Consider the following 27500-nt stretch of genomic DNA (forward strand, 5'->3'; position numbering starts at 1 on the left):
CAAACTATTTCAACCAGCCTGCCCATCACTGTAATGTATGACTTTTATTTATATTAGCCTATAGCGTATTTGCATGTCTCACTCTGTTTTCCAGATCGGAAACAGCTGTTTGGAGTTGAGGGAGGAGATGCAAACGAGGAGCACCTATGACAAGGTCTTTGAAAAAGTCTGGGGAGCATCTGGGAGCATTCAAAAATTGCCAGGTCAAAGGTACAGTGAAAGTCAGTGTGGTGAATCACCTCTATCTGTTGTAGTCTTGCATTACTATACTCTTTTTAAACGCTTCATAGGGGAAAGAAATCTACGTTGCTGACTTGTATGTCGTACCAACTTGGCTGGCCCACCACAGTGACCCACTGTTAAGTATGCCTGTGAGTATCTTTTTTCACATCTTAGACAAATCTTTACTTTAGTCTTTACTTTAAGTGTGGCATTATGGCCCATATAGGCAAGTTTTAGATTTGCATTTTTAAACATTCAGACCACATTGTACATTTGGATATATGACTTATGAGAGTAATGTTGTACATTTGGATATATGACTTATGAGAGTAATGTTGGGTGGCGGAATGTAATGGGTTGCGGAACCACACGTGATCCGCTATATCTTTTCTTATATCTTCAAACAGAATGACATTCGCACAAAAGAATTCATTATAATTCCAATTTGGACACCAGGACATTACCAGCTTTGTGTACGTTACAGTTCTCAGTTCTTTGTTCCAAAAGCTAATAGAAATTTCAGTAATCTCATATGAATATAAAACGGATTGTTGCATCTCTTGAGAACTTTAACATTATGAAATGTTTATTGCTTAAGTTGTAGTGTTCATTCAACTCTCTCACTGCATGTCTGCATGTTACGGATATACTGCATGTCTCCATTAGGTGTTGAAGCCTGTCCTTCGGGAGATTCTTATACTTGATTCTAGGTGTTTTGAGACCCCGTATGGCTTTGATCAGAGATATACCGCTCTGTTGAGGTTACAATAATGGAATTATGTTCTGTTCAAGGTAGGGGTGGGAATTGAGAGCCCGGAATAGAGTAGAATCAAGAATCAAATGCTTCAATTCACTGGAATCGTATCCCTCTGACATAATCAATTCGTAATTATAAGCTAGTCATCTAGTAGAATTGATAAAAAATTGGACTGATGACGTTGATAAAATCCTATCAATTCCCACCCCTAGTTCTAGGATGGTCACGTTCATATGACCATTCTTATAGACGTTACAGTGTTTTGTTCAGTTCCTTTATTTCTGGGGTGTCAAACTCATTTTTAGCACAGCCACATGTGAATCATTCAAACTGATTTCAAGCAGGCCACAGAGCTGCAATTGTTGTTCAAGCATTTAAGTATAAGTAAGTAAGTATAAGTATATATACTTTTGATCCTGTGAGGGAAATTTGGTCCCTGCATTTATCCCAATCCGTGAATTAGTGAAACATACTGCACACAGTGTACACACAGTCAGGTGAAGCACACACACTAATCCCGGCGCAGTGAGCTGCCTGCAACAACAGCGGCGCTCGGGGAGCAGTGAGGGGTTAGGTGCCTTGCTCAAGTCCAAAGTGCTAACCAGTAGGCCACGGCTGCCCCTATTTGGGATCAGGCCGCATGAAATAATGTGAAGGGGTGGTTTCAGCCCTGGACCATATGTTTGACACCCCTGCTTTATGTTATAAGGTCATGTTCATGTGGACCTTAGGCTAGGACAGTCACCTTCATATGCCCTCATAAAGACAAGAATGATAGTGAGTGCATCAGGGGTTTACTGTTTCTTTCTGATTGGTTGCACAATACACAGAGATCTTGCACAAAGGATAAATCCTGGGGAATGGACAGAGAAAACTGGGTACCATTTTGAGGTAAGTGATATTCATTTGTATCAAGCTTTACAGCCTGCATTTATTTGCAATAGTAAACTTCAATTGGCACCATTGCAATCAATGCTGATGGTGGTATTATTCTGTTAGAAGTTTCCTCGTCAAACCAGTGGGAATGACTGTGGAGTCTTCATGATAATGGTAAGGCGTATTTAAATGTTTTCATGTCTTGCTGTCATTCGGGTGTTCACCCACATGTTTTACTTGTTTGTTGTTTTTTGTGCAGTTGGCCTTGTACGTTGCACTTGATGCTCCCTTCGATTACACCATCGTAAGGAATGATTATTTATATTCGGTGTGATGGAATTTATAATAACTACATATAAATATGTCATCAGTCTACCTATTTTATGTTTAGGTGGATATGCCAGCCCTTAGGAGGTGGTGGTGTATCATGCTGATGGAAAACTTCACACTGGACAAGTACTTATTTAACATTAGGGCATTTACAGATTCTCACATGATTCAACCTTTAATAGCAGGATTCATACTTCAAGTCATTGCATTTCTGATCATTTTTGCATTTTCCACTCTTACCTCCCTCCACTACCTCATTTAGCCACGGCAAGCTTTTTTCACACTGGACCAATGAAGCAATGGATCTCCTAAAAGGTCATCGGCAGCCTGTGATGCGTTTGAGGAGATGGAGGTAATAGGTTTGCCTTTCATAGAATGCCTGGTCATAAGTATAAAAGCAAAATCACTGTTATGGAGAAGCAATATTTAGTATGAAAGGTGGTGGTGTGGCCACCCGGTAAATGTTATAATAAATGCAAAATGGTCACAAATGAATGACAATGGAAAAATGACATGTGAAGGCTTTCTCATAACTATCCTCCTGTTAGTGAGATTGTTCTTTATTTATTTTAATTAATTGTTTTTTTTATCCTACAGAATATTGAAGACATTGTTCTTGTTTTTTATCATGCAGAATATTGAAACACAATTAATTGTTTTTATCATGCAGAATATTGAACACACACAGGAAGCGAGAAATTGGGTAACTCAGAATATTGAAGACATGCAAGAAGCGAGAAATTGGGTAACGCAGCTGAAGAAACAGAACCTCTTCAAAGGTGAAGTCCATGTGCCACACTTCCTTGCCATGGAAGACAGCGAGGCTGTACAGGCGCTCGAGAATTTTATTGTTAATGGTGACACCTTCAATACTGATGAAAAGCATGAAGTTATGGATCCTTTCATCTTTAACTTTGAGTATGTTGAGGACGTGGAATTGTTTTTTGAAAAAATTGGAAGTATGAATATTAAAGTCAATTATGGCATGCTTAACCGTGTTTAACCGGCCATTGTGGCTTGTTTTGGCTATGTACAAATATTTAATTTCTTATGTTTAAATTGTGGCTTGTTTTGGCTATATTTTTTAAATAAAATTCTTCAATAAAATTAATGAATTAATCTGCTGTCTTTTGTTGTCACAAAGTGGATATGTAGCCTTATGTAGGCCTAATGGTCCCTGAAAATGCACTTAAAAGTCTGATGGGAATTATCCCAAGGATGAAAAGTCTTAGGGCAGATAGGCAGCCTGTCCAACACCTGGAATAATCTTTTCCCAAAATAGCATTAGAGATATAATTTCCTGACGTTCCATGTCTGGAATAGACTTCATTAAAATGCTTAAAATGAACCCGTGGGAACCCTGCTTTACTTTGAGGTCGGCTACGACAGCGGGTCTAGCAGCTCCGATGCAACCTAGGCCTACTTCTAGTTATCTTCGTGCATGGTTATTTTAATGAACGGACATTTCACCCTCTCCGTTTTCAGAAATAACATTGTGCACAAACTCGGTTTTCAGAGAAGTTTCCCCGTGTATATATGCCGTCAAGAGCATGCCAAACGTGTCGGTGGCAGTGTAAGGAAAAGCTCAATCCCACGTTAGCCAATCAGAATCCCGAATTTAGCAACAAATCACTTCCTATTTCTCTTTGTTCAAAAGTGTTCGCACAAACACGTAAAAATGAGTACCACCTTAATAGCACCATAGGGATGAACGGGACCGGTAGCAACATTTTGTTATGGATCCTTTAAGAAACAGCCCGCATGTTTAGTTTTTTTTTTTTTTTTTAAACACTAAAAACTACAAACTTCCGGTACGTGAAATTCTGTAGTTTCTCAGGTATTTAAGTAAGTTTGTTTGGTTTTATTTATTGTGTTGAAAGCACTGTTGCAGTACTTTGTCATGTACAATGTAAATGTTTGTTTTTGTAAAAAAAAAAAAAAAAAAACTTACGGAATGTAGCGTCTGTTTTCACTGGTCTGGCTCTGCACTCTCCCTTCCTGGATTTTGGAAAGCTCAGTTTGTAAAGAGGATCCCTTGAAGATGTGGTGGCTTGTCCTCGATTAGCATTCTCATTATAATGCAGTGCAGCCAGGTAGAGTCTTGGACAGTAAAAAGAAAATCATGAAAACAATTTCAAGGAATGGGCAAATATTCTCAAAGAATAAACATAGTTTCATTTACCTGCACAGCATTCCCAGATATGGATAGACCACGTTTTTGGGTGCGAACCGCAGAATGACACTGCAACGCTCCAAAGAGGACGTCTGGTAGTGGGGACTGAGTTTGGCAATATCCTTCAGGACAGTCTTCTTGGTCAGCTCCTTTTTCTAGATTGTAGAACGCAGGAGTTCCCAAGACAAAAAAAAAAAAAAAAAAAAAAAAAATAAATAATATATATATATATATATATATATATATATATATATATATATATATATAGTACATATCATATTTTTGGTAATGACCATAATTGCAGAGTCCTAGAAGACCGTTGTGTGCCAACACTTTCTTTCAGGGGGGCTCAGTCTGCCAATCAATACATTTTGTAGCTGGTCTTTCTTCTGTATGTAATGTTAATGATGTACTGGCCTATACAAAAAGAGAAATGACATCAACTTCATATTACATGTATGCCAACAGCTACATCAAGTAAAAAAAGGATCACTAATAAATACTACACAAGAGAAGAAACTAATTACAAATAATGGTTGGCTTTGAGTGTAAATTGTCCAGTGATGTAGCAATTTCAACCATACACTCGTTCTACCCTAGACAACACTAACATATTCCAGTTCAGAAAACATTTCCAAACGCATTATTTTAGCAAATTCCTCGAAACCGCCAGGAATGTGTACTGCATGACCGATTTTGTCAAGGTTTGAATGTCGAGACAATGCTGATTGCTAAGCTAGAGGTTAGCGTTACCTTGTACTGTGGCAAAACACTACCTACTTGGTTAGTTTAGCAAAACACTGCTTGGTTAGTTCTTGTATAATTGCAAAATAAACACGTGCACACTTTGACCTCTCCCTTATACATGAATTAGCTGCTAAAAAGATCAGAAACATGTTTGGATTAGGCGCGAGCTAGGCCTAGCTACTGTATCTTCTGATGTGGTGGGCAAAAATCTACTGTAGCTTGACGACCAAACTTGTAATCTCGCCCACACACACACTTTTTGTTGCGCAACCACTTACAGCATATAAATCTTTTACAAATGCACAACTTTTGAAAGTTTCGCTGGACAATGGCTTTGCAGGAGAAACCAAGCAGACTTGTAAACTAACTAATGTTAGAAGCTAGCGCTAGCAGTTAGCCGCCTCGTTGTCAATGGCAAAACACTGCTACAACACACACGAGTTTACCCTAATTTACAAATGAAATTGTATAGAACTACTTACATGTTCCTCGTCTGCATGTATTTCGCGCAAAGTTGGAACTGCGCTGTCGTTTAAGATGAGTTTCCCGGCTAATCCTGCCTTGTACTGACCGTAGTTTGAGAAACAGTCTGTCTCGAAATGATTGTTGCCTGTTTCTTGCCAACTGTAGCATGGATATTGCCATCAAATATAAATTCAATCCATGCCGCTCTTCTGTCCTCTTCGACTGGGACACGATGAAGTGTTTTGTGCTCTTTTGTACAGCCAACAACAGAGCATTTTGCATGGTACTTCGACATGGTGTCTTCTAATCTGAACCAGTGCTTCCAAATCGGTAACAAAATGGCTACAGCTCTGAGGGGGGTGGGAATATTCAAATATTTCAAGCTTGTGACGTGTGAACCCTTGGCGATTTTGAACAGCTCATCCAGAGGCTGAAGGCTGTATCAATTCTGAAACCCGTATGTCACTCAAAACAGCATGGATGGTTTTTCTTCCAAGTTTGTATGCGTGTGGAAGCACCAGAGACACACAATAACACCCCAAATCCCAGAAAAAGTGATTTTTGCATAATATGGGCACTTTAAATCATTTGTTTTCATTTTGTAATTTTTGTAATTTTAATGGAAATGTAGTTGGGTATTGTTATTTGATTTATCTTTACTCAGTCAAAACAACATAACTGCAATTGTATTGATATAACCTGAAATACACAATTAAATAACATGACTTAATATTTCCAAAAATGGATTTATAGCATTTTGGAACCAAACTCATTTTTATACATACCCAGCCAATGTGCAATGCAATAGTCATCAAATTCCCCCATATGTCAGTTGGCATATGAGGGGATTTATAATGCATGTCAGATAGCATGACAGTAGGCCTAGCCTATTTATTGGGGAAATTATTTAGCCTAAATCAAAAGATAGTTTTGCATTTGCCTGAAGTGATATAGCCTAGATATAATGTTTTTTTTCTATATATTTTAATTAATTCAGTGTATTTAGATATAGTTACAGTAAAAGGTTGGTAATACTAATAGTTGATTATAAGGGCTAAGTAAGTTGTAAGTTGTAAATCATTGTAATTGTCTGCTCATTTCTTTGGTCTTTACCATGTGTTCTGGTAACCTCTAAAGCCACTAAAAGTGTTCCCTCACATTTTCTAACATCAATAAATGTAATAAAGTTTTGTAGCTGTGTAAAATAATTTGTGCATGTCCACAGACAAAACAAAACAATCTAATCATCTAAATGCTACTTAGCACGAGTTGCTGCAGCCAACAACTAGATAAGCGAGGCAGCTACAGTACTACACTTTGGGGGCAACATCCAAGGTAGCCAATTTGATCTTTGTAATGAAAAGTGCTCTGAAGTAGACAAAACTGGCATGATATGGAAACACCAAGGGGAGGAGACGTGCTACTTCTTCCTTTTGTTGCTAGGGCAACCAGCACAGTGAGACAGGTACAGCAATGGCGAAGGATATTTACCATTTTTATCTGAGATTAAATTAGCTCCAAATGCAATTCACCCTTTGTTATTGTGCTGTGTTTTGATATAAAAAAAATCTTGTGCTTATAAATGTATTGGATAAGATTTTAGACATTATAATCTGATTTGTATCTGGAGGTGTGTTTACTAAGGTGTAAGGAGTCAGCTTGGTTAACAGATCTGCCTTTGGCACACCAAACGCCCCCTGCTGGCCACTAGATATGGGTGTAGGTATCGTCATGCACTCCATGATGTGTCTACCAGCTAAGCCACATGGAACACAGTTACAATGAACTTTCATCTCCTCTTTTATTACTCGCCAGGAGGAACGGAACAACATTACATTAGACTGCAGAATGAAGAACATTACAGATCACATTAGACTGCAGGAGGAAGGAACATTACAAATGAGTGGAACATTACAGTACAGTCGTATAAGTGGATCACATTAGACTGCAGGAGGAACCGGAACATTACAGTGGATCACATTAGACTGCAGGAGGAACCGGAACATTACAGTCGTATGAGTTGATCACATTAGACTGCAGGAGGAACCGGAACATTACAGTCGTATGAGTTGATCACATTAGACTGCAGGAGGAACCAGAACATTACAGTCGTATGAGTGGATCACATTAGACTGCAGGAGGAACCAGAACATTACAGTCGTATGAGTTTATAGGAGGAAGGCACATTAGCTCCAGACCCCTGTGAGTTGTGTCCCAGCTCTGGCAATATCAAATAAACACTATTGGCACATGTGTGACAGTAAAAATTTCTTCCCAATGGAGGTTGCATTGCCTTCATAAACATCCGTGAAGTTATCAAAAGCAGATTCAGTATTTAACATGGTATAGCATATAAATATATTCAAAACATTGAGGTATACAAAATGATGTGTTTTAATTAGTTCAGAAACAATGGTCTTCAGCAAAAGTAAAGAAAATTAATATATAAATATAAAGCTGTACAATGTTTACTGATCCTTCACACCATGTAATTCCTTCATTCCTTCATTGTAAGCAAAGTAACAACAACAGAATGTGCAGGCAGAAAATAAGTTAAGTATTTAGCAAACAGACTATTTACAACATGATACACAGTATGTTACAGCATGTGTTACTTATCCCAAACAAAAAAAGTTCCTTAACAGATTTGTTTTCATATTTCACTCAGCACTTATATTTCTCCAAATACCATTTTTATTCATTATAATATCCATTGACCACATGGTCTACTGAAAGGTGCAGTCCATTATTCAATACACTTTTCTGTTAAATCCAACTACTTGACTTTACTGCTTGCCGTCCTGTAGTTTTCTACTCATTTGGTTCAGTAAAACCCTCAGGGTCGTATACAGCCCTGGCTCTGCCAATGGGAAACAAATATAGACCCCCGGCCAGGCCATCATAAACGATTCTCGCCAATCAACACATTGCTTCTGCAGCAGAGAGGCGTGGTGTAATTGGACTGGACTGCATCTCTGAGCTCAAACATCAACATGTCCTCCTAAGGCCTTGTGCACGCCATGTCTCAGCTCATTTTAACACAACACTATTTAAGGCATCAGCCTCTGAGTGAGGTTTTCTTCTTTCGACTTCACCTACTTCATCTGTTGGACTCTACGCACCAGATGAAACACTATTACATACACATCGCAGACGCCAAACTCGAACAGTGAGCTCAAATATCCACAATCCTTCACCAGATTCAAACACTACACCTTTAACTGTGCCCTGCTGCTCTGCTGGTGTCCTACTGTGCTGCTGTGCTGGTCCTACTCGGTGTTGAGCTTGGCTGAGAGCTCCATGAGCCTCATGAAGGGGGTGTAGACTCTGGAGTGTTTGGTCATGGCGATGGGGCTGTAGGTGGGGGGGTCTCGAGGGGAGTCCTCCTCATTACCGGTGGGGTCCGGCAGCGAGGACGCCTGAAAGGACCTGTCCGAGTGGGCCGAGGCAGAGGAATCGCCGTCGCCATCAGTATGGTCTTGGAGGATGGAGGAAGAGCGAGGGAAGGGGTTGTCCTGGAGGAACTGGCTGTACTGGACCGGGGTGTAGCGGAGCAGGGTGTTGCTCAGGCGGCTGGTGGGGGTGGTTGGGCTGGTCCGGGAGGGTCGAGGGAGTGTGGCAGAGGGCTGGTAGTGGTAGGATGGTAATGGCTGGAACTCAGGCTGTGGAGGGGAAGGGGGCATGGGGTCGGACCTGAGGGAACAGAACACAATCATAGATAAGAATGGAACCATGGCAGCCATCTTGAAACGTTTGGTTTGCCAACTGTTCAGTGTTTCAGTTGAGATGACCAATGTCCTTTTTGATGTTGAGATTGAAGTATGTACAGTATGTATGACATTTGCTTGAAGTTGAGATGACCGATGCTAACTTCAAGTCAAAAAGTTAGCACAACGAAAGGAAAATGGGACTACTACAATGAATAGACGACAATAGTCCATGACATTAATGGATATATAACATATCCTGTGTTATGTATTAATTCTAACACATGTCAATTATACTGACTGACAGTATAATTCGGCAGTATAAATGTAACCTGAATAGATATGAGAAGGAAACATAATTCCCAATCTCTGATATCCCTGAAAATCTCTGATATCCCTGCATGTGCGTCGTTAGTGCTCACCTGGCCTCTGGGAGATCACAGCCTACTCCAAAATCTCTGGTTTGGGGTTTGTCTTTCTCAGACACACTCTGCACAGACATAAAATACTTCAGCTTGTCTTCTAGCTCATTATTCTAGAGGAAGGAAGCACACAAAAGAGATAGAGAAATAGAAAGAGAGAGAGAGAGACAGAGGGAGAGAGAGAGAGAGAGGGAGGCAGGGCGGAATCACTCAGAGTGCAGGCAGCAGGGTGGGGGCAGGCATGGGGGCATGAGGAGTCACATGATCTCTGCAGACACCAGCTGAGCCGAGCAGACCAACTAAAGACCAGGGCTTTGGAGGCGCGAGAGCAGCTGGACCACAGAGGAAGGACATGACACACACCCACACCAAACACACACACACACACACACACGCGCGCTGAGACAACACACACGGTAACACTGTACTTTAGCTCTCCATTATAAGACACCTATAGGCATACCATTATTGTTACCATTATTCATAATCACCATTATACCACATTATCATACTGCTATGGAAGATGACATACCTTTGCCATTTGTCAATGTGACTATTTATCCAGTGGCAGTGACAAGTTAATCTGTGTCAATAATGTTGACAGTTCTCAGAGTATTTACAAGTTATAACATATACTGTATAGTACCTATAAGCCTGTCATTGTATTAAGCATGTCAGGATGTGTTTATGACATGACCACATCAGTATTATGATGGAGTGTACCAGTGTTACTGATTCTAGGTTATCAGAGCATAGACAAGACACATAACACAGTGTGTATGTGTGTCTGTGTGTGTGCGTGTGTCAGAACACTGAATCTTCCAGAATGGCCAGGGAGGTCTTTCCAAAGAAAGTGTCTCATAACGGCCATTTTGTGTCCGAGACAGTTCTGCTGCAGTTCCAGTTTCAGGCTACAGCAGGCTGTTCTGTACTCCATGAGAGGGCCTCATGTCAGCCATTTTGTGTCCGAGACAGTCCTGCTGCAGTCCCAGTTGCAGGCAGCAGCAGTCTGTTCTCCTCTTACCTCACACTCCACGATGGCTAGCCGGTCCAGCAGCTCGGCAATAAACATGTCCTTCTGGGCCACTTTGGACCGCAGCTGTTGAACCTGAGAGATGGAGGGAGAGAGAAAAAGAGAAAGGGAGAGGAAGAGAGATAGAGGTAGGAGGGAGTGGAAGAGAGAGGGAGAGGAAGAGAGATAGAGGTAGGAGGGAGTGGAAGAGAGAGGGAGAGGAAGAGAGATAGAGGTAGGAGGGAGTGGAAGAGAGAGGGAGAGGAAGGGAGAGGGAATGGTCAGTAGAATGTGCTGATAGGCCCACTGGTTAGCACCTGGACCTGTAACAGGAGGGTTGCAGGTTCGAGCCCCGACCAGTGGGAACGACTGAAGTGCCCTTGAGCAAGGCACCTAACCCCTCACTGCTCCCCAAGTGCCGCTGTTGTTGCAGGCAGCTCACTGCGCTGGGATTAGTGTGTGCTTCACCTCACTGTGTGCTCACTGTGTGCTGAGTGTGTTTCACTAATTCACGGATTGGGATAAATGCAGAGACCAAATTTCCCTCACGGGATCAAAAGAGTATATACTTATATACTTAATACTTATACTTATACTTTGATGTAATGTATACTTAGATTCCCTGGCTTTTGTTTATTCAGTATGGCTTTAGTTTGTTAGATGATAAAATGATCAAATTTGATGTTCATTTTACAGTTTAAATGACAAAATACAGTATTAAACAGTATGCATTAGATATTTATGTGGATTCATGTCATGATGTGTAAGAATGTATGTGCGTGTGTGTGTGTGTGTGTGTGTGTGTGTGTGTGTGTGTGTGTGTGTGTGTGTGTGTGTGTGTGTGCGTGTGTGTGTGTGGGTGTGTGTGTGCTGACCTCTTCGATCATGCCTTTGACCTTGCGCTGCTGGCAGAACACCATGTCGTGAGGTGTTTGATCCTCTCCCGCAGCTCAGCCACCTCCTCCTCAAGCTCCCCCGCTCTGACAGGGACATCAATACGCCCCAATATTACATGCTGCACACACACACACACACACACACACACACACACACACACACACACACACACACACACACACACATAATGCACCTCACACACACACACACACACACACACACACACACACACACACACACACACATAATGCACCTCACACACACACACACACACACACACACACACACACACAATTCACCTCACACACACACACACATACACACACACACACATAATGCACCTCACACACACACACACATACACACACACACACACACACAGATAAGCGCACACACACACACACACAGATACATATATACACACACACAATGCACCTCACACACACACACACACACACACACATATATACACACACACAATGCACCTCACACACACACACACACAATGCACCTCATACACACTCAAGATACACATCAAACACACACACAATACACCTCGGCACACTCAAGATACACATCACATACACACACAATACACCACACACACACACACACACTCATGTTACATGATTAACCAGACATAAAAATAAATAAGAATCTACAGTCTTACCCTTAAATATGACACTGCCCTCACACAGCACGACTTAACTGTTACAGCATATAACAGTCTAGAACTATAGACTATAGACTAATAGCATAACAGTCTAGTGCTATAGGAGCCGTTTGATATGTTATAGCATATAACAGTCTAGTGCTATAGGAGCCGTCTGATATGTTATAGCATATAACAGTCTAGTGCTATAGGAGCCGTCTGATATGTTATAACAGTCTAGTGCTATAGGAGCCGTCTGATATGTTATAGCATATGACGGTCTAGTGCTATAGGAGCCGTCTGATATGTTATAGCATATAACAGTCTAGTGCTATAGGAGCCGTCTGATATGTTATAACAGTCTAGTGCTATAGGAGCCGCCTGATATGTTATAACAGTCTAGTGCTATAGGAGTTTCCTGGATGTTATACCATATGACGGTCTAGTGCTATAGGAGCCGCCTGATATGTTATAACAGTCTAGTGCTATAGGAGCCGCCTGATGTGTTATACCATATGATCTAGGTCTAGTGCTATAGGAGCCGCCTGATATGTTATACCATATGACGGTCTAGTGCTATAGGTCTAGTGCTATAGAAGCCGTCTGATACGTTATAGCATATGACGGTCTAGTGCTATAGGAGCCGTCTGATACGTTATACCATATGACGGTCTAGTGCTATAGGAGCCGTCTGATACGTTATACCATATGTTATAACGTATTATTATAAGTTATAAGTCTCTTGTTGAGACTTGTCCCCAAATTATAATTTCTTCCACTCAATTAGACAAGGCAAACGAGGTGGTGGAATTGCCTCCATTCTCTCAAACAAATATAGTTGCACACGAAGTCAACTTTGGCACTCGCTTCCTTTGAGTATATTGCCCCTCACTCTGAAGGCTGACCCAGCTGTACTTCTATTAACCTTATACCGCCCTCCTAAACTATGGACTGGCTTTCTCGACCAGTTTTCTGAACTTATGTCGCTCATCATCACTAGCTATGATCGGATAATTGTAAATGGCGACTTCAATATTCATGTCAATAAGACAACTGATGCTAAAAGCCAGTAAGTTCCTTAATGTGTTGGACAGTTTAGAGCTAAAGCAGCATGTTACAGGACCCACCCACAACCTTGGCAACACCCTCGATCTAGTCATTTCCAGAGGGATAGAAGTCACAGACTTATCAGTAAATGATATAAATATGTCTGATCATCATTGTGTATCTTTTAATATTGTACTACATACTCCAAAATTCATCCCGAAATTGCAATCAAATCGCGACTCTTGGACATTAGAGCAGAACAGCAGTTCATAGCTCTTATAGACTCCATAAATTTAGATATTTTACATCATCCCATTGATCAAAATGGTAGAGGCTCTTAATCTCGGAATTAGGCGCTCTGCTTGGACAGAGTGGCACCCTTAAAGACTAAAAAAAGGCCCTGTAGCAAACTGACACCTTGGATGAACGGAAATATCCATGATCTAAAAAGATCATGTAGGAAAGCTGAGAGAACATGGAGAAAAAAACTAAGTTACAGGTTCACCGTGCCATTCTAAAAGAAAAATTGCAAATTATAATAGAGCTATTATTGAATGAGAGGAGGAACCACTTCTCTAAGGTAATTGCTGAAAACAGTAGAAACTCTGGTGTTGTTCTCTACCATTGATAGGCTATTGCATCAAACACCTTTTGACACACTCAGTCAGGCATCCCTCTAAGATCTTGAAGAATTTTGCAGACTTCTTCAAAAACAAAGTCATTTCTATAAGGGAGGCTATTGGTAACACAAGTAATATGTTTGATAGTACACCCAAAAACAGCCCCCCAAAATTAAGGTCCTTTAGCACTATTACTCAATCTGAGCTTGGTAAAATTATAACTCAAACCGGCTCTTCAACATGTGTTTTAGATCCAATCCCTACTACATTCCTCAAAAAAGTATATGAAGGCTTAGCTCCCTTTTTTCTCAAGGTAATAAATACCTCATTAGAAACAGGTATATTTCCAACTGCTTTTTAAAACCGCTGTTGTGAAACCTTTACTTAAAAAAGTCAAAACTTGACCATACCAATCTGAGCAACTACAGGCCTATATCAAATCTATCGTTTTTGAGCAAAGTATTTGAAAAAAGTTGTTTGCAATCAGTTAAATACCTTCCTCAACGAAAAACAGTATCCTTGAAAAAAAATTCCAATCAGGTTTTAGATCAAATCACAGCACAGAAACGGCTCTAGTAAAGATAGTCAATGATCTCAGACTAGCTACCGACTCAAACAAAGTCTCAATCCTTATTCTTCTGGATTTGAGTGCGGCATTTGACACCATTGATCATAGCATCCTAATTCACCTTGCAAAGTGGGTGGGTCTCTCTGATAATGCTCTAAACTGGTTTCAAACCTACATTACTGGCAGAGATTTTTATATCAGTCTAGGAGATCATGTATCTGAAAAACATGACTTGCCTTTTGGTGTGGCCCAGGGGAGCTGCCTTGGTCCCCCTACTATTTCTCTATATATGCTCCCATTGGGAAACGTCATAAGTCAGCATAATGTAAACTTCCACAGCTTCGAGATGATACCCAATTGTATCTTTCTGTGGAGCCAACTAACCCAGATGGCCTTTGCTCCCTCACTGCATGCCTAACCTCCATTAATCAGTGGATGAGCAAAACTTTTTTGAAACTAAATGATGACAAAACAGAGGTACTTCTGGTTGGACCAAAACTAAAGCTGAGATATTATTCTTAGTAATCTGGGGAACTTGGCACACCAGGTCAAACCAAAAGTAATAAGCCTCGTGTCATCTTAGATGCAGAGTTAAGTTTTAAGCCCCATATCAGTAAAGTTATTACTCAGACAGCCTATTTCCACTTGAGAAACATTGCCAAAGTCACGCTTTTTTTAACTCAACAAGATGCAGAAAAAAAGCTAATTCACGCCTTTATCACTAGCAGGTTAGACTACTGCAATGCACTTTTCACTGGTCTTCCCAAAAACATCTAAAGAAATTGGCACTTATACAGAACTCCTGGGCTAGACTTTTAACTAAGACTAAGAGAGAGAACACATCACCCCTGTGTTGGCTGAACTGCACTGGCTCCCTATTTCCTATAGAATTGATTTTTAAGGTTATGTTAATTACTTACAAAGCTCTGAATGGCATAGCACCTTCATATATCTCTGAGCTTTTTAATATCTTATCAACCACAAAGGAAACTTAGATCATCCAATTCTAATCTTTTAATCATTACCCAAAGCTCCACAAACAAAGTGGAGAAGCTGGCGTTTATCCATTATGCCCCAAAAACTATGGAACACCCTGCCTCTGTACATCAAGCGGGCGAAGTTCAGTAAATATTTTTTAAAAGATCTGAAAACATACCTGTACAGGAAAGCTTTTAGTTAACTCATCTTATCCTGTAGACTACATTTTCAGATTATTCTACATCTGCTACTATTGGAGGGCGCAGCCAGCCAGAAGCGGATGGGCTCCCCCTATTAAGTCAGGTTCTGCTCAAGGTTTCTTCCTGGAATATGGAGTTTTTCCTTGCCACAGTTGCCATATGGCGGCTTGTGGGGGTAAAGAGGGTTAAGGCTGCCAGTCTTATGGACGCCATTTTCTATATTTTTTGATATGTTGCTGAGTATAACATAAACAGCAAAGAAAAGTGATTGATAATGACTGACTGACTATTATTGTGTTACATGTTTCAAATGTAAAGCACTTTGAGCTGCATTCTGTGTATGAAAGGTGCTATACAAATAAAGCTTTATTATTATTATTATTATTATATGACGGTCTAGTGCTATAGGAGCCGTCTGATACGTTATGCCATATGACGGTCTAGTGCTATAGGAGCCGTCTGATATGTTATACCATATGACGGTCTAGTGCTATAGGAGCCGTCTGATATGTTATAACAGTCTAGTGCTATAGGAGCCGTCTGATGTGTTATACCATATGACGGTCTAGTGCTATAGGAGCCGTCTGATATGTTATACCATATGACGGTCTAGTGCTATAGGTCTAGTGCTATAGGAGCCGTCTGATACGTTATAGCATATGACGGTCTAGTGCTATAGGAGCCGTCTGATACGTTATACCATATGACGGTCTAGTGCTATAGGAGCCGTCTGATATGTTATGCCATATGACGGTCTAGTGCTATAGGAGCCGTCTGATATGTTATACCATATGACGGTCTAGTGCTATAGGAGCGTGTCTCTCTGTGTCGAGTGGCAGCTGCTGCCTCACCTCTTGTTGACGGCTGGGTGTCTGTGGTCCATCTGGTCCAGCTGCTGCAGACGGCCCTCAGCCTCCCTCAGCTTCAGCAGCAGCTGCTCCTTCTCCTGTCAGAGCCACAGAAATTTATTAATACAGAGATATTCAACTCTGCTTTAACAACACAGAGATATTCAACTCTGCTTTAACAACACAGAGATATTCAACTCTGCTTTAACAACACAGAGATATTCAACTCTGCTTTATCAACATAAAGATATTCGACTCAGTTTAATTAAAGGGACACCAGGCAAGCCTGATCGCTAGCGTTTCGTTAGCCTGCCTCTGTGCTGTGGATGCAGGATGTAAACTGATCCTGCTTCAGTCGGCGGGTACGATACACTGAACTTGCAAGCGGGATATTCTTCCTACAGGCAGTAGGGGCGGGCAAGAGAGTCTTCATTCACCCTGTAATGAGTCATTTAACCTTATACCGACTTACGAAGATGAGTAATTAACACAAAAACTTTGCCTGGTGTCCCTTTAACACAGAGATATTCAACTCTGCTTTATCAACACAGCGATATTCAACTCAGCTTTAACAACACATAGATATTCAACTCAGTTTAATCAACACAGCGATATTCAACTCACCTTTTCAACAAAGTGATATTCAACTCAGTTTAATTAACATAGAGGTATTCAGTTCAACTTTATCAACACAGAGATATTAAACTCAGCTTTATCAAAAGAGAAATATTCAACTCAGCTTTATCAAAAGAGCAATGCTCAATTTAGCTCAATGAACACACACAGTCTGTAGACGGGAGAATGATATTACATTACATTACATTACATTTGGCTGACGCTTTTTAACCAAAGCGACTAACAACATGGTAAACAGTAAGTTTTAGAACAATTCTCACAATTTTAGGACAGTTTAAAAGAACATTAGAGTACAGTAAGAATAAGTCGTGGTGAGTGCTGTTTTTAACAACAGTTACTTGTCAGTTTAAAACGGCTGGTGAGTGCAGGATCAGTAAGACTTGTTGATATAGACCAAGTGGGATGTCAATGGGAACCCAAACAGAAAAGTGTGTGTGCTTGAGTGTGTGTGTGTGTGTGTGTGTGTGTGTGTGTGTGTGTGTGTCTGTGACTAGTGACTACACTCGTCACCGACACACACACATACTACACTACTTTTACAGTGAATGTCCCCTTTTCTTGAATTTCCCCTTGGGGATCAATAAAGTATCTACTGGTATCTATCTGTCTATCAGTGTGTGTGAAAGTGTGAGAGCGTTGGAGTGTGTGAGGGTGAGAGGTATAACGGCACAGTGTTATTGAATAATATGAGTACAGTACAGATAGCGATAGTGTGTGTGTGTGTGTTTAATGTGTGTAATTGTGTGTGTGCGTGTGCGTGTGCGATTAATGTGTGTGTGTGTGTGTGTGTTTAATGTGTGTGTGTGTGTGTGTGTGTGTGTGTGTTTAATGTGTGTGTGTGTGTGTGTTTAATGTGTGTGTGTGTGTGTGTGTTTAATGTGTGTGTGTGTGTGTGTGTTTAATGTGTGTTTGTGTTTAATGTGTGTGTGTGTGTTTAATGTGTGTGTGTGTGTGTGTGTGTGTGTGAGGTCCTCACCCGCCCCATGCAGTCCAGTAGCCGCTCCAACTCGCCGATCCGCTGGTCTCTCTCTGTGATCTTGGCCTCTGCGATCCTGCCGTTCTCCTCCAGCTCCTCAATGCGTCTCACATAGTTATCTATCTGAGCCTGGCACATAAGAGACACACATGAGAGGAGGTCATGGGTCAACACACACACACACACACACACACACACACAATGCACCTCATACACACTCAAGATACACATCTAACACACACACAACACACCTCGCACACACTCAAGATACACATCACACACGCACACAGTACACCACACACACACACAGTCATGATACATGATTAACCAGACATAAAAATACCTGTAGGGCCTCAATCTCCTCTCTGTTTGTGTGTGTGTGTGTGTGTGTGTGTCACACCTGTAGGGCCTCAATCTCCTCTCTGTGTTTGCGATGCTCCTCCTGCAGACGTTGCTCGTACTGCTGCTCCAGTTTATTGCTCATGTCTCTCAGGGCCTGTGCACTAGCTTCCTGAGACACCTCCACCTGCCACACACACACACACACACACACACACACACACACAAAACACATATACACACACACACACACACACACACACACAGTGCAGTTGTTAGTACAGATCCACAAAGACAAATACATTTACACAAGTGCATGTTCAGTACATAATGTTTGGGGAAAACAACACCTCTGCCATAATATGAGGGTAAGGTACAGTGGAAGACTAGAAAAGCAAGACTCAGCTAACTGAGGCCCCCTAGTGGCAGAGCTGGCCACAGCAGCCCACAGCCTAGTTGACTGGTGACTCAGCTAACTGAGGCCCCCTAGTGGCAGAGCTGGGCACAACAGCCCACAGCTGAATTGACTGGTGAATCACAGTTGTGAAATCACGTGTTCATGTGGCTGATATTTTACACATTTGGTGAGGTGGTTCATATAAGGTTAGACTCACACATGCATCACCCCCCCCCCTCTCACACACACACACACACACACACACACACACAGCTAATGCCATTGTCCCTGACCAACTCAACTCACACCTGTAGCTCAGTAAACCCAGCTGACTCCAGAGGGATGCAGTGACATGATAATATGTTTTGATTGGTTTTGATAACATGATTTGGGCAGCCGTGGCCTACTAGTTAGCGCTCCGGCCTAGTTAACCGGAGGGTTGCCAGTTCGAACCCCGACCAGTAGGCACGGCTGAAGTGCCCTTGAGCAAGGCACCTAACCCCTCACTGCTTCCCGGCCGGCTGTAGCAGGCAGCTCACTCGCGCCCGGGATTAGTGTGTGCTTCACCTCACTGTGTGTTCACTGTGTGCTGAGTGTGTTTCACTAATTCACGGATTGGGTTAAATGCAGAGACCAAATTTCCCTCACGGGATCAAAAGAGTATCTGCACTCCTCTCCATCCCTGAGGACTCTGTGAGTCCAGCACCTCTGAGTGAGGAAGCCTCTCTGCGTCTGGCTCTGATTGGAGCTCTTTGGCCTGGGATGTGAGAGGACGCCATTGGCTAGGCTGACATACACCTGTAAGCAGCCTGAGCTGAAAATGTGTATCATACCAGTGAAGGAAATAATGCCCCCAGACAGGCCTCCATAGGTGTGGACAATTCCTGCGTTACAATCAGCAGCCAATCAAGGTGGCCACTTTAGTCAAGCTTGTGCATGAGTAATGATGTCATCCATAGCAACGAAGATTCGCTCTTATTTTAGGAGTTGTCATTTTTCCTTACTAACAGTAGGTCTGAAAGGCTTTGTGAATAACTTCTAAGAGAAAACTCATTGCTAAAATCTTTTAGTGTGATTTAGGATAAAAGGTTTTGTGAATATGGTCCCCAGTGGTATTTAGACTGTCCTGACAGACACACACACACAAACATACACACACACACACACACACACATACACACACACATTGTACTGACAGATATATCCACCATACTGCATTCAGGCCAAAAGACCAGCAATGGGAACTTTACGACAGGATTGAAAGAAAATAAACGTGATAAATGTTTACACGTCAAGTATTCACTTTCACATAAAAAGTCATGTAAAGCATGACAACTTAGGGTACGTTCAGACTAAGCGTCTTTTTCGCAGCTTTTTCGCAGCTGCCGGCGTCCGTTTCACGTTATAATCCTATGGAGTAGACCGTGTTTTTAAAAAAGTCGTTGGCTTCTTTTAAAATGCGACCGCAACCGTCTTTTTCTGCAGTTCAGAAGTTGAGAAATATTCAACTTCTAGCGGAAAAACGCCATATGTCATGCTGTCTTTTTTACAGCTGACCAATCACAAGCGGATTACTGAGACCTGTGATTTCCCATGACAAGTAAAAAATGGAGGAGGAAGTAAAAAATGGAGAGGGTGACAGAACACCGGTCGAGAGACTCATTTTAGTGTCTGAGCATAGGGAATTTTTTGACATGACTTCACAACTTTACCATAACATACTAAAAGCAACCGCAAACCCCAATTGTTTCTTCCGCAATATTTTGTATCCACACGTAACGTTAGTCACTTTGCCTATCGCAAAAAAAAAAAAAAAAAAACGCTTCTGGCTGCTTTTGCAGAACGTTTGCAGATTGTTTTTCAAACTGAAAAAGCGGTCTGCATAACTTCTTTTGTCATAAAAAGACGCTACGTCTGAACGTACCCTAAGGCAAGATTAAGACTAAGACTAATAAAAAGTATGCTTTTGTTTAAGTAACATGAAAGATAACATTTAAGTAACAATTTGTACAATGTACCCATGTGTGTGTGTGTGTGTGTGTGTGACTGTGTGTACCCATGTGTGGGCGTGTGCTGGATTAGGAATCCAATGTTAGCGTACAGTTTTCTGTTTGGGGAGTGGCCTGCTAGACCCTCTGCACTGGGGACAGTCCATCAGGCACAAGATCACACACACACACACACAAACACACACACACACACACAGATGGGTACACACACACACACACACACACACACACACACAAACAAACACACACACACACACACACACACACACACACACACACACACACATTGGTACACACACACACACAAACAAACACACACACACACACACACACACACACACACACACACATTAGGCACGGGATCAAAGCTTTTGAAAGGAAGTGAAGACTATCTGCTGATCAACTATGGGAAGGGCTCCCATTAATCACATGAGTCATCAACAATCACTCAGAGACTCTCTTATCCACCACAGTCACACACACACACACACACACTCACACATGTGTAAAACAAAGCTTGTAAACAAAGACACTCATTAACAAATATCCCCCTAGTGATGTCCGTCATCTACACTAACAGAGGGTCCAACAGCAGCAAATCACAGACTGGATTGATCAGGTGCCAAGCCTGGGGTTGGCTACAGGCCTGCGGTGATGTCACCAAGGCGGGACTTCCCCTTTCATCTTCCAGAAGCTTTTACACTGCAGTCAGCGTGTCAGTGTTTACCCTTAAATCTCCTCTTTATGAGAGAAGGAGAGAGAGAGAGAAAGAGAGAGAGAGAGAAAGAGAGAAATCGATCGGATCAGAATGGCGTCAAAATCGCGAGAAGGGATCGATAAGATCAAGAGAGAGAGAGAGAAAGAGAGAAAGGAGAGAGAAAGAGAGAAAGAGAGAGAACAAGTAAGAAAATACAACTACTTAGGACTGACCATTTCTTCATCAGGGCAATTGATTCGCAATCAAAAGACCTATCGAAAAACACATAAAACATACTACATGTTAGAAAATCTATTTCAATATAATCCTTCCATCAAATTATGGAAAAGATCTTTGATTCTTAGTAAAACCAATATTACTATCACAGGGCAAAATTTGGGGAATAAAATATAAGACAATTTGAAACATGGGACAAAAACCAAACCGAATTATTACATTTGGAATTCTGTAAAAATATTCTAGGTTTAAACAGATGTGCACTAATCTAGGCTGCAGAGCTGAGCGGAAGATTTCCCCTCCTTGTAGACCTTACAAAAAAGAGCAAGCAAATGCAACATCATCTTCAGACTAGCAATTCAGAGCAGCCATCACCACACTGCCCAGCTGGTGAACACAGAAGAGTGACCCCTTAAATACAAACACAACCCTGAAAAACTGCGAAGCTCAAGTATTGTTTCAGTGGCAAAAAAATAGAACACAGCAAAACAAAACTACATTAACACATGGAAATGCAAAATCGAACAAGTAAAATAGCTACACTGCTACAGAACTAACCGGATTGATTACAATTGGCACCATGTTAAAATGAAATTAAAAACCATCGTCATGAAAACTCCTGTCAAAGTATCGACTGGAGTGATCCATTCCTTGCAATGAAAAGGGTAGACACGTAAACCTGGATGGCTTCATTGAAGATCGAGATATGTAAATTCTGTATCACGGGAGTAGTAGGGGCCGAATGCCACTCCCTCACAGAATGTCCCAATTATCAACACTTAAAGAGCTATATTCTACCACAAATTGAAATCACTTGTCCCGGCTTTATGACTGCCACCAATGGGCAAAAACTACAATTCCTCCTGGGAGAGAATAGATAAATGTGCCCACTTAGCCTACCAATATTTACAGTCCTGCCACATTTTAAAGAGAGAAAACTTCACATAGAAAAAAGTGCATACAATTATATAGTTTTTGTTAAATGGTTTTTATATAGACTATTGTATAAGTTTCCTTTAAATTTAGATTTAAAATTCATGTTTAAGTTTTCTTTAAACATGGATTTGAATACTTTTTTTAAATATAGAAGTTTAACTCTTTTAGTTTAGATAAGTTTCTTTTCTTTATTTATAAAATAAATATTGTATATGTTTGTATTGTCATGTTACTACTTTGGCAACACCTATTTTCTGAGTCATGCCAATAAAGCACATTTAATTTGAATTTGAATTTGAAGAGAGAGAAGAGGACAGAGAGAGAGAGAGAGAAGACAGAGACACAGAGAGAGAGAAAGAAAAGAGAAGAGAGAGAGAGAGAGAGAGAGAGACTGCCCATGCTCCCATGCTAGATGGGCGGCGGTTCGTTCTTCCTTGCATGGGAACCCAGCCCCAAACATTGGCTGTAAATCTCCCTGCCTGACGAACTCATTTGAACTCTTATCTCCACACATCAGCATGGGCATTCCAGCTAGGAGCACTTCATAGGCTCTGTTATCTTTACTGGTCATATGTGAAGACACCAGAGGGCCTAGAGGTACTTGTCGCTGCAGTCACCTCAGAGACGTGACATACTGTGCTGTGATGGAAATCAATTGCTGCAGCCACTTCAGAGACGTGACATACTGTGCTGTACTGTGATGGAAATCAATTCTCTTTAAGGTTTATGATGATGTAGATTATACATTCTCTTAAAGGTTTATGATGTTGTACATTATAAATTCTCTTTAAGGTTTATGATGATGTAGATTATAAACATGTGCTGCAAACATGGTGTTTAATATGTCGAGTGTTGAAAAGGATGTTGTCCATCTTCTTGTATTGTTATGCATGCTAGGAATATGTGTGTGTGTGTGTGTGTGTGTGTGTGTGTGTCTCTGTGTGTTTGTGTAGGTAAATAGATAGATAGATAGATAGATAGATAGATAGATAGATAGATACTTTATTACTTTATTGATCCCCAAGGGGAAATTCAAGGTGTGTGTGTGTGTGTGTTACCTGGCGTTTGAGTGTGCGGTTTTCCTCCTGAGCTGCGGCTAGCTGCCGTTCCTTCTCTCTCAGCTTCTCTTCAGCTCTCTCACGCGAGCTCCTCACACTCCGCATCTCCTCACGCTTACCAACGCGCTCATTACAGTTCTCCAGCAGGGATTTCTACACACACACACACACACACACACACACACACAGACACAAACACACACAGAACAAATAAAATGAAAAGATTGAAAATCCACTTTTCCACAGAAATTCCACACAGTTATATGAGGAATTATATATAGGAAAAGAATACACATGCATTTTTTAGTTTATTGATTGCCTGATAGCATACATGCAATGCAACTGTGTGTGTGTGTGAGTGTGTGTGTGTGTGTGTGAGAGAGAGAGAGAGAGAGAGAGAGAGAGAGAGAGTGGGAGGGGGTGCTTTGCATGCAAGGTATAGTTATGTGTGTTAGTGTGTAAGGATGCTTGTTGCTAATGTTGCCATGGGGTCATTTAATCTAGGTCATAAGGCAAGCATGCTTGTTGCCATGTTGACCATGGGGTCAGTATTTCCGAACGTAGGAATGATTGGTGCCATGTCGACCATGGGGTCAATATGTCTGCAGGCAAGCATGCTTGTTGCCATGTCGACCACAGGATGGATGTGTCGGAGGTGTGGTGGATGCCGCACTGATAGACGGGATTGGGCGGCGAGAGTACCTGCAGGTCGATGTTGGCAGAGATCAGGCTGCTGTTCATCTGGTCGAAACTGTCCATCGCTGCTGTCCGCACCCGCACCTCCGCCTCCAGACTACGCCTGTATGAGCTTTCGGCCTGGGATCGGCGTGCAGGCAGGTACACACACACACACACATCACACAAACCATCTCCACAGAGGCGGTCCACTGCCTGACCTCAAACAAGTTCTTTGCATATCGACAGCCGAAAAAACAGCTCTCAGAGAACTGGTTCAAGAGTGGCACCAAGACGTTGCTGGTCAAGAGCCAGTACCCCCCTACGTAAGACGTTGCTGGTCTAGAACCACTTCTCCCCTACGTCAGACGTTGCTGGTCTAGAACCACTTCTCCCCTACGTCAGACGTTGCTGGTCTAGAACCACTTCTCCCCTACGTCAGACGTTGCTGGTCTAGAACCACTTCTCCCCTACGTCAGACGTTGCTGGTCTAGAACCACTTCTCCCCTACGTCAGACGTTGCTGGTCTAGAACCACTTCTCCCCTACGTCAGGGACTGGCCACTTTGTTACCCTCATTTGTTTTTAACCCTCGTGAATGAGCAATGTCACTGACTCCAGAGTTCTGATGGAGTTCTGATTCTGATTCAGATTTTGATTCTGATTCTGATTCTGATTCTGATTCTGATTCTGATTGACCAGGGCTAACCCTCTGCTTAAAAAACAAACAGGCATTTGGCTAGCTGATCTACTGTATGCTGCTTTAAAACACTGGACGTTTTTGAGTGTAATGAACATTACACAGTTAAATGTGATAGCTGTGCAAATAAAAAAAGCTTGTGTTCAGCTGCGTAACTATCTGGAAATAAGCTGGAAATAAGATTCCCAAAAATACAAGAATAGCTCTAAATTATGTAACTAAGGTTAGATCTACACAGATATCAATATGCTATCATTAAAATACTAGATGCAATAAAACAGAACCTGACTCTGAAGACCACATCCCTTTCCGACACAGCTGATGGATCAACCGTTACATTCCTATCCCTCTTGTTTGGTTAGTCTGTGTGTGTGTGTGTGTGTGTGTGTGTGTGTGTGTGTGTGTGTGTGTGTGTGTGTGTGTTTAGTAATGAGTGGTGTCATCTGTACCTTGATCTCCCTGGAGAGCTTCTCCACAGACTGCTGCATCCCGCCAAACTGGCCATACATCTTCTCCCTCACCTTCTCCAGCGAGTCACGCACCTGGACACACACACATCTCACATCATCCACACAACACATAACCACAGCACACACACAACATCTCACCTTCTCCAGCGAGTCACGCACCTGGACACACACACACAACATCTCACATCATCCACAGAGCACATAACCACATCACTAGATCTAGACCCAGATCACATCTGAATCAGAGCCAGATCAGACCCGGATTAGAGCCAGATCAGACCCGGATCAGAGCCAGATCAGACCCGGATTAAAATGAGATCAGAACCGGATTAGAGCCAGATCAGAACCGGATTAGAGCCAGATCAGAACCGGATTAGAGCGAGATTGGGGTGATATTGGAGCCAGAGCAGGTCCAGCTGAGGGCCAAACCAGGGCCGGTGTGTGTGGTGCAGGCTGCCCTGGTCCAGCACCTACCTGCCCACAGTGAGAGAGCAGCTCAGATGGAGAGAGTGTGCATCACAATTCCCTCTCAAACAGCACACCCTCCACTGGCAGCGCTGGCACCTAGGGCACTGGTGCCAAGGACTTCTAGTGTGTGTCTGTGTGTGTGTGTGTGTGTATGTGTGTGTGTGTGTGGTCCTGTGTTGCGTGAGTGTGTTTCAGTGTGTATGTGTGCATGATTTGGTGTAGGTGTGTGGAAGTGTGTGCCTGTATGTGTGAGAGTGTGTGTGTGTGTGTGTGTGTGTGTGTGTGTGTGTGTGTTTCCTCACCTCCTTGATGTACTTCATCTCGTCGCGGAGGTGATTGATCGACCACTCTCGCGCCATCACTTCCTGTTCCTGGCTCTCGCCCGTCCTCTGGACCACGCCGTACACCTTGGGCCCACCCCTCGCAGGCCCCGCCTCCCGGCTCGCCCCATTGGTCAGCCCGCCACGGCGCTGAGGGAGACAGCATCCACACGGGTCAGGTTTCACACAACACACACACTCATACACTCTCACACACATGCTCACACACACACACACACACTCACACGCTCACACACACGCTCACACCACACACACACACACACACACTCACACGCTCACACACACGCTCACATCACACACACACACTCACACACACACTCACACACACGCACCGCACCACACACACACAGCTCATACACACACACACACTCTCGCTCACACGCCATTACACACACACACACACACACACACGCTCACACACACGCTCACACCACACACACACACTCACACACATACACACACTGTGACTGTGAGAGAGAGTGGTTGCGTTAGTATGGATGTGTGTTTGAGTGTGTGAGTGTGTGTGTGTGTGTGTGACAGAGAGGGACCGTGTATGAATAAATATGAATGAGTAAAAGAAAAAAAATGAGTTCAGTGTGTGTATGTGTGTCTCTCTCTCTGTGTGTGTGTGTGTGTTTGTGTTTCTCTGTACGTGTTCAGGTTATTCTGGCACAGCTGCTGAGTACTCAAAACTAGAGGTTGGGAAACCAAGCACACAGAGGAGTCAGATTTCTGCTGTCTTCTCCTCCCTCTCTCTCTCTCTCTCTCTCTCTCTCTTTCTTTCTCTCTCCTCTCTCTCTCTCTCCTCTCTCTTTCTCTGCTCTACGTCTTCTCCATTTTTCCTATCTTTCTGTTTCTCCCACTCCATTCTCTCTCTCTCTCTCACACACACACACACACACACACACACAAACACACACACACACTTTCTTTCTGACTTTGTGCTATTGTTTTTGGACAGACGTGGTTCTGAGGGAAAACTGTCTCTCTCTCTCTCACACACACAAACACACACACACACACAAACACACACACACACTT

The 27500-nt window shown here is 42.3% G+C and overlaps 3 protein-coding genes across 3 annotated transcripts in view; 1 reads left to right on the forward strand and 2 right to left on the reverse strand.

Moving 5' to 3' along the window:
- The window catches only part of polr2m (RNA polymerase II subunit M), a 27057-nt gene extending 22900 nt beyond the window's left edge, over positions 1–4157 (reverse strand). The window contains exon 1 of the mRNA XM_048231005.1: positions 4137–4157. The gene's annotated coding sequence lies outside the window, so the exon portion shown is untranslated. The remainder of the gene's footprint in view (positions 1–4136) is intronic.
- On the forward strand, positions 35–3762 carry LOC125286145 (sentrin-specific protease 5-like). The gene is made up of 11 exons (XM_048230912.1): positions 35–210; positions 291–371; positions 630–695; positions 889–983; positions 1810–1870; positions 1979–2029; positions 2115–2159; positions 2247–2311; positions 2448–2537; positions 2783–2797; positions 3702–3762. The coding sequence occupies exons 2-11, from the start codon at positions 366–368 to the stop codon at positions 3760–3762; spliced, it is 555 nt and encodes a 184-aa protein (XP_048086869.1). The 5' UTR covers positions 35–210; positions 291–365.
- A 3427-nt stretch (positions 4158–7584) lies between the features above and the next one.
- LOC125286196 (myocardial zonula adherens protein) overlaps positions 7585–27500 on the reverse strand; it is a 36602-nt gene continuing 16686 nt past the window's right edge. The window contains 12 exon segments of the mRNA XM_048231002.1: positions 7585–9263; positions 9700–9812; positions 10724–10807; positions 11587–11636; positions 11639–11691; positions 16525–16619; positions 18134–18262; positions 18534–18659; positions 23807–23959; positions 24509–24622; positions 25630–25722; positions 26421–26588. Coding sequence (XP_048086959.1) covers positions 8840–9263; positions 9700–9812; positions 10724–10807; positions 11587–11636; positions 11639–11691; positions 16525–16619; positions 18134–18262; positions 18534–18659; positions 23807–23959; positions 24509–24622; positions 25630–25722; positions 26421–26588 — 1602 coding nt within the window. The 3' untranslated portion in view covers positions 7585–8839.

The sequence above is a fragment of the Alosa alosa genome, chromosome 21, assembly GCF_017589495.1.
Source record: "Alosa alosa isolate M-15738 ecotype Scorff River chromosome 21, AALO_Geno_1.1, whole genome shotgun sequence".
NCBI lineage: Eukaryota > Metazoa > Chordata > Actinopteri > Clupeiformes > Clupeidae > Alosa > Alosa alosa.

Excerpts from the sequence above, each read along its gene's own strand:
- LOC125286145 (XM_048230912.1), top strand. Across the intron at positions 2,160-2,246 it reads CTCCCTTCGATTACACCATC|GTGGATATGCCAGCCCTTAG; the intron begins GTAAGGAATGAT and ends TTTTATGTTTAG. Across the intron at positions 2,312-2,447 it reads GAAAACTTCACACTGGACAA|CCACGGCAAGCTTTTTTCAC; the intron begins GTACTTATTTAA and ends TACCTCATTTAG.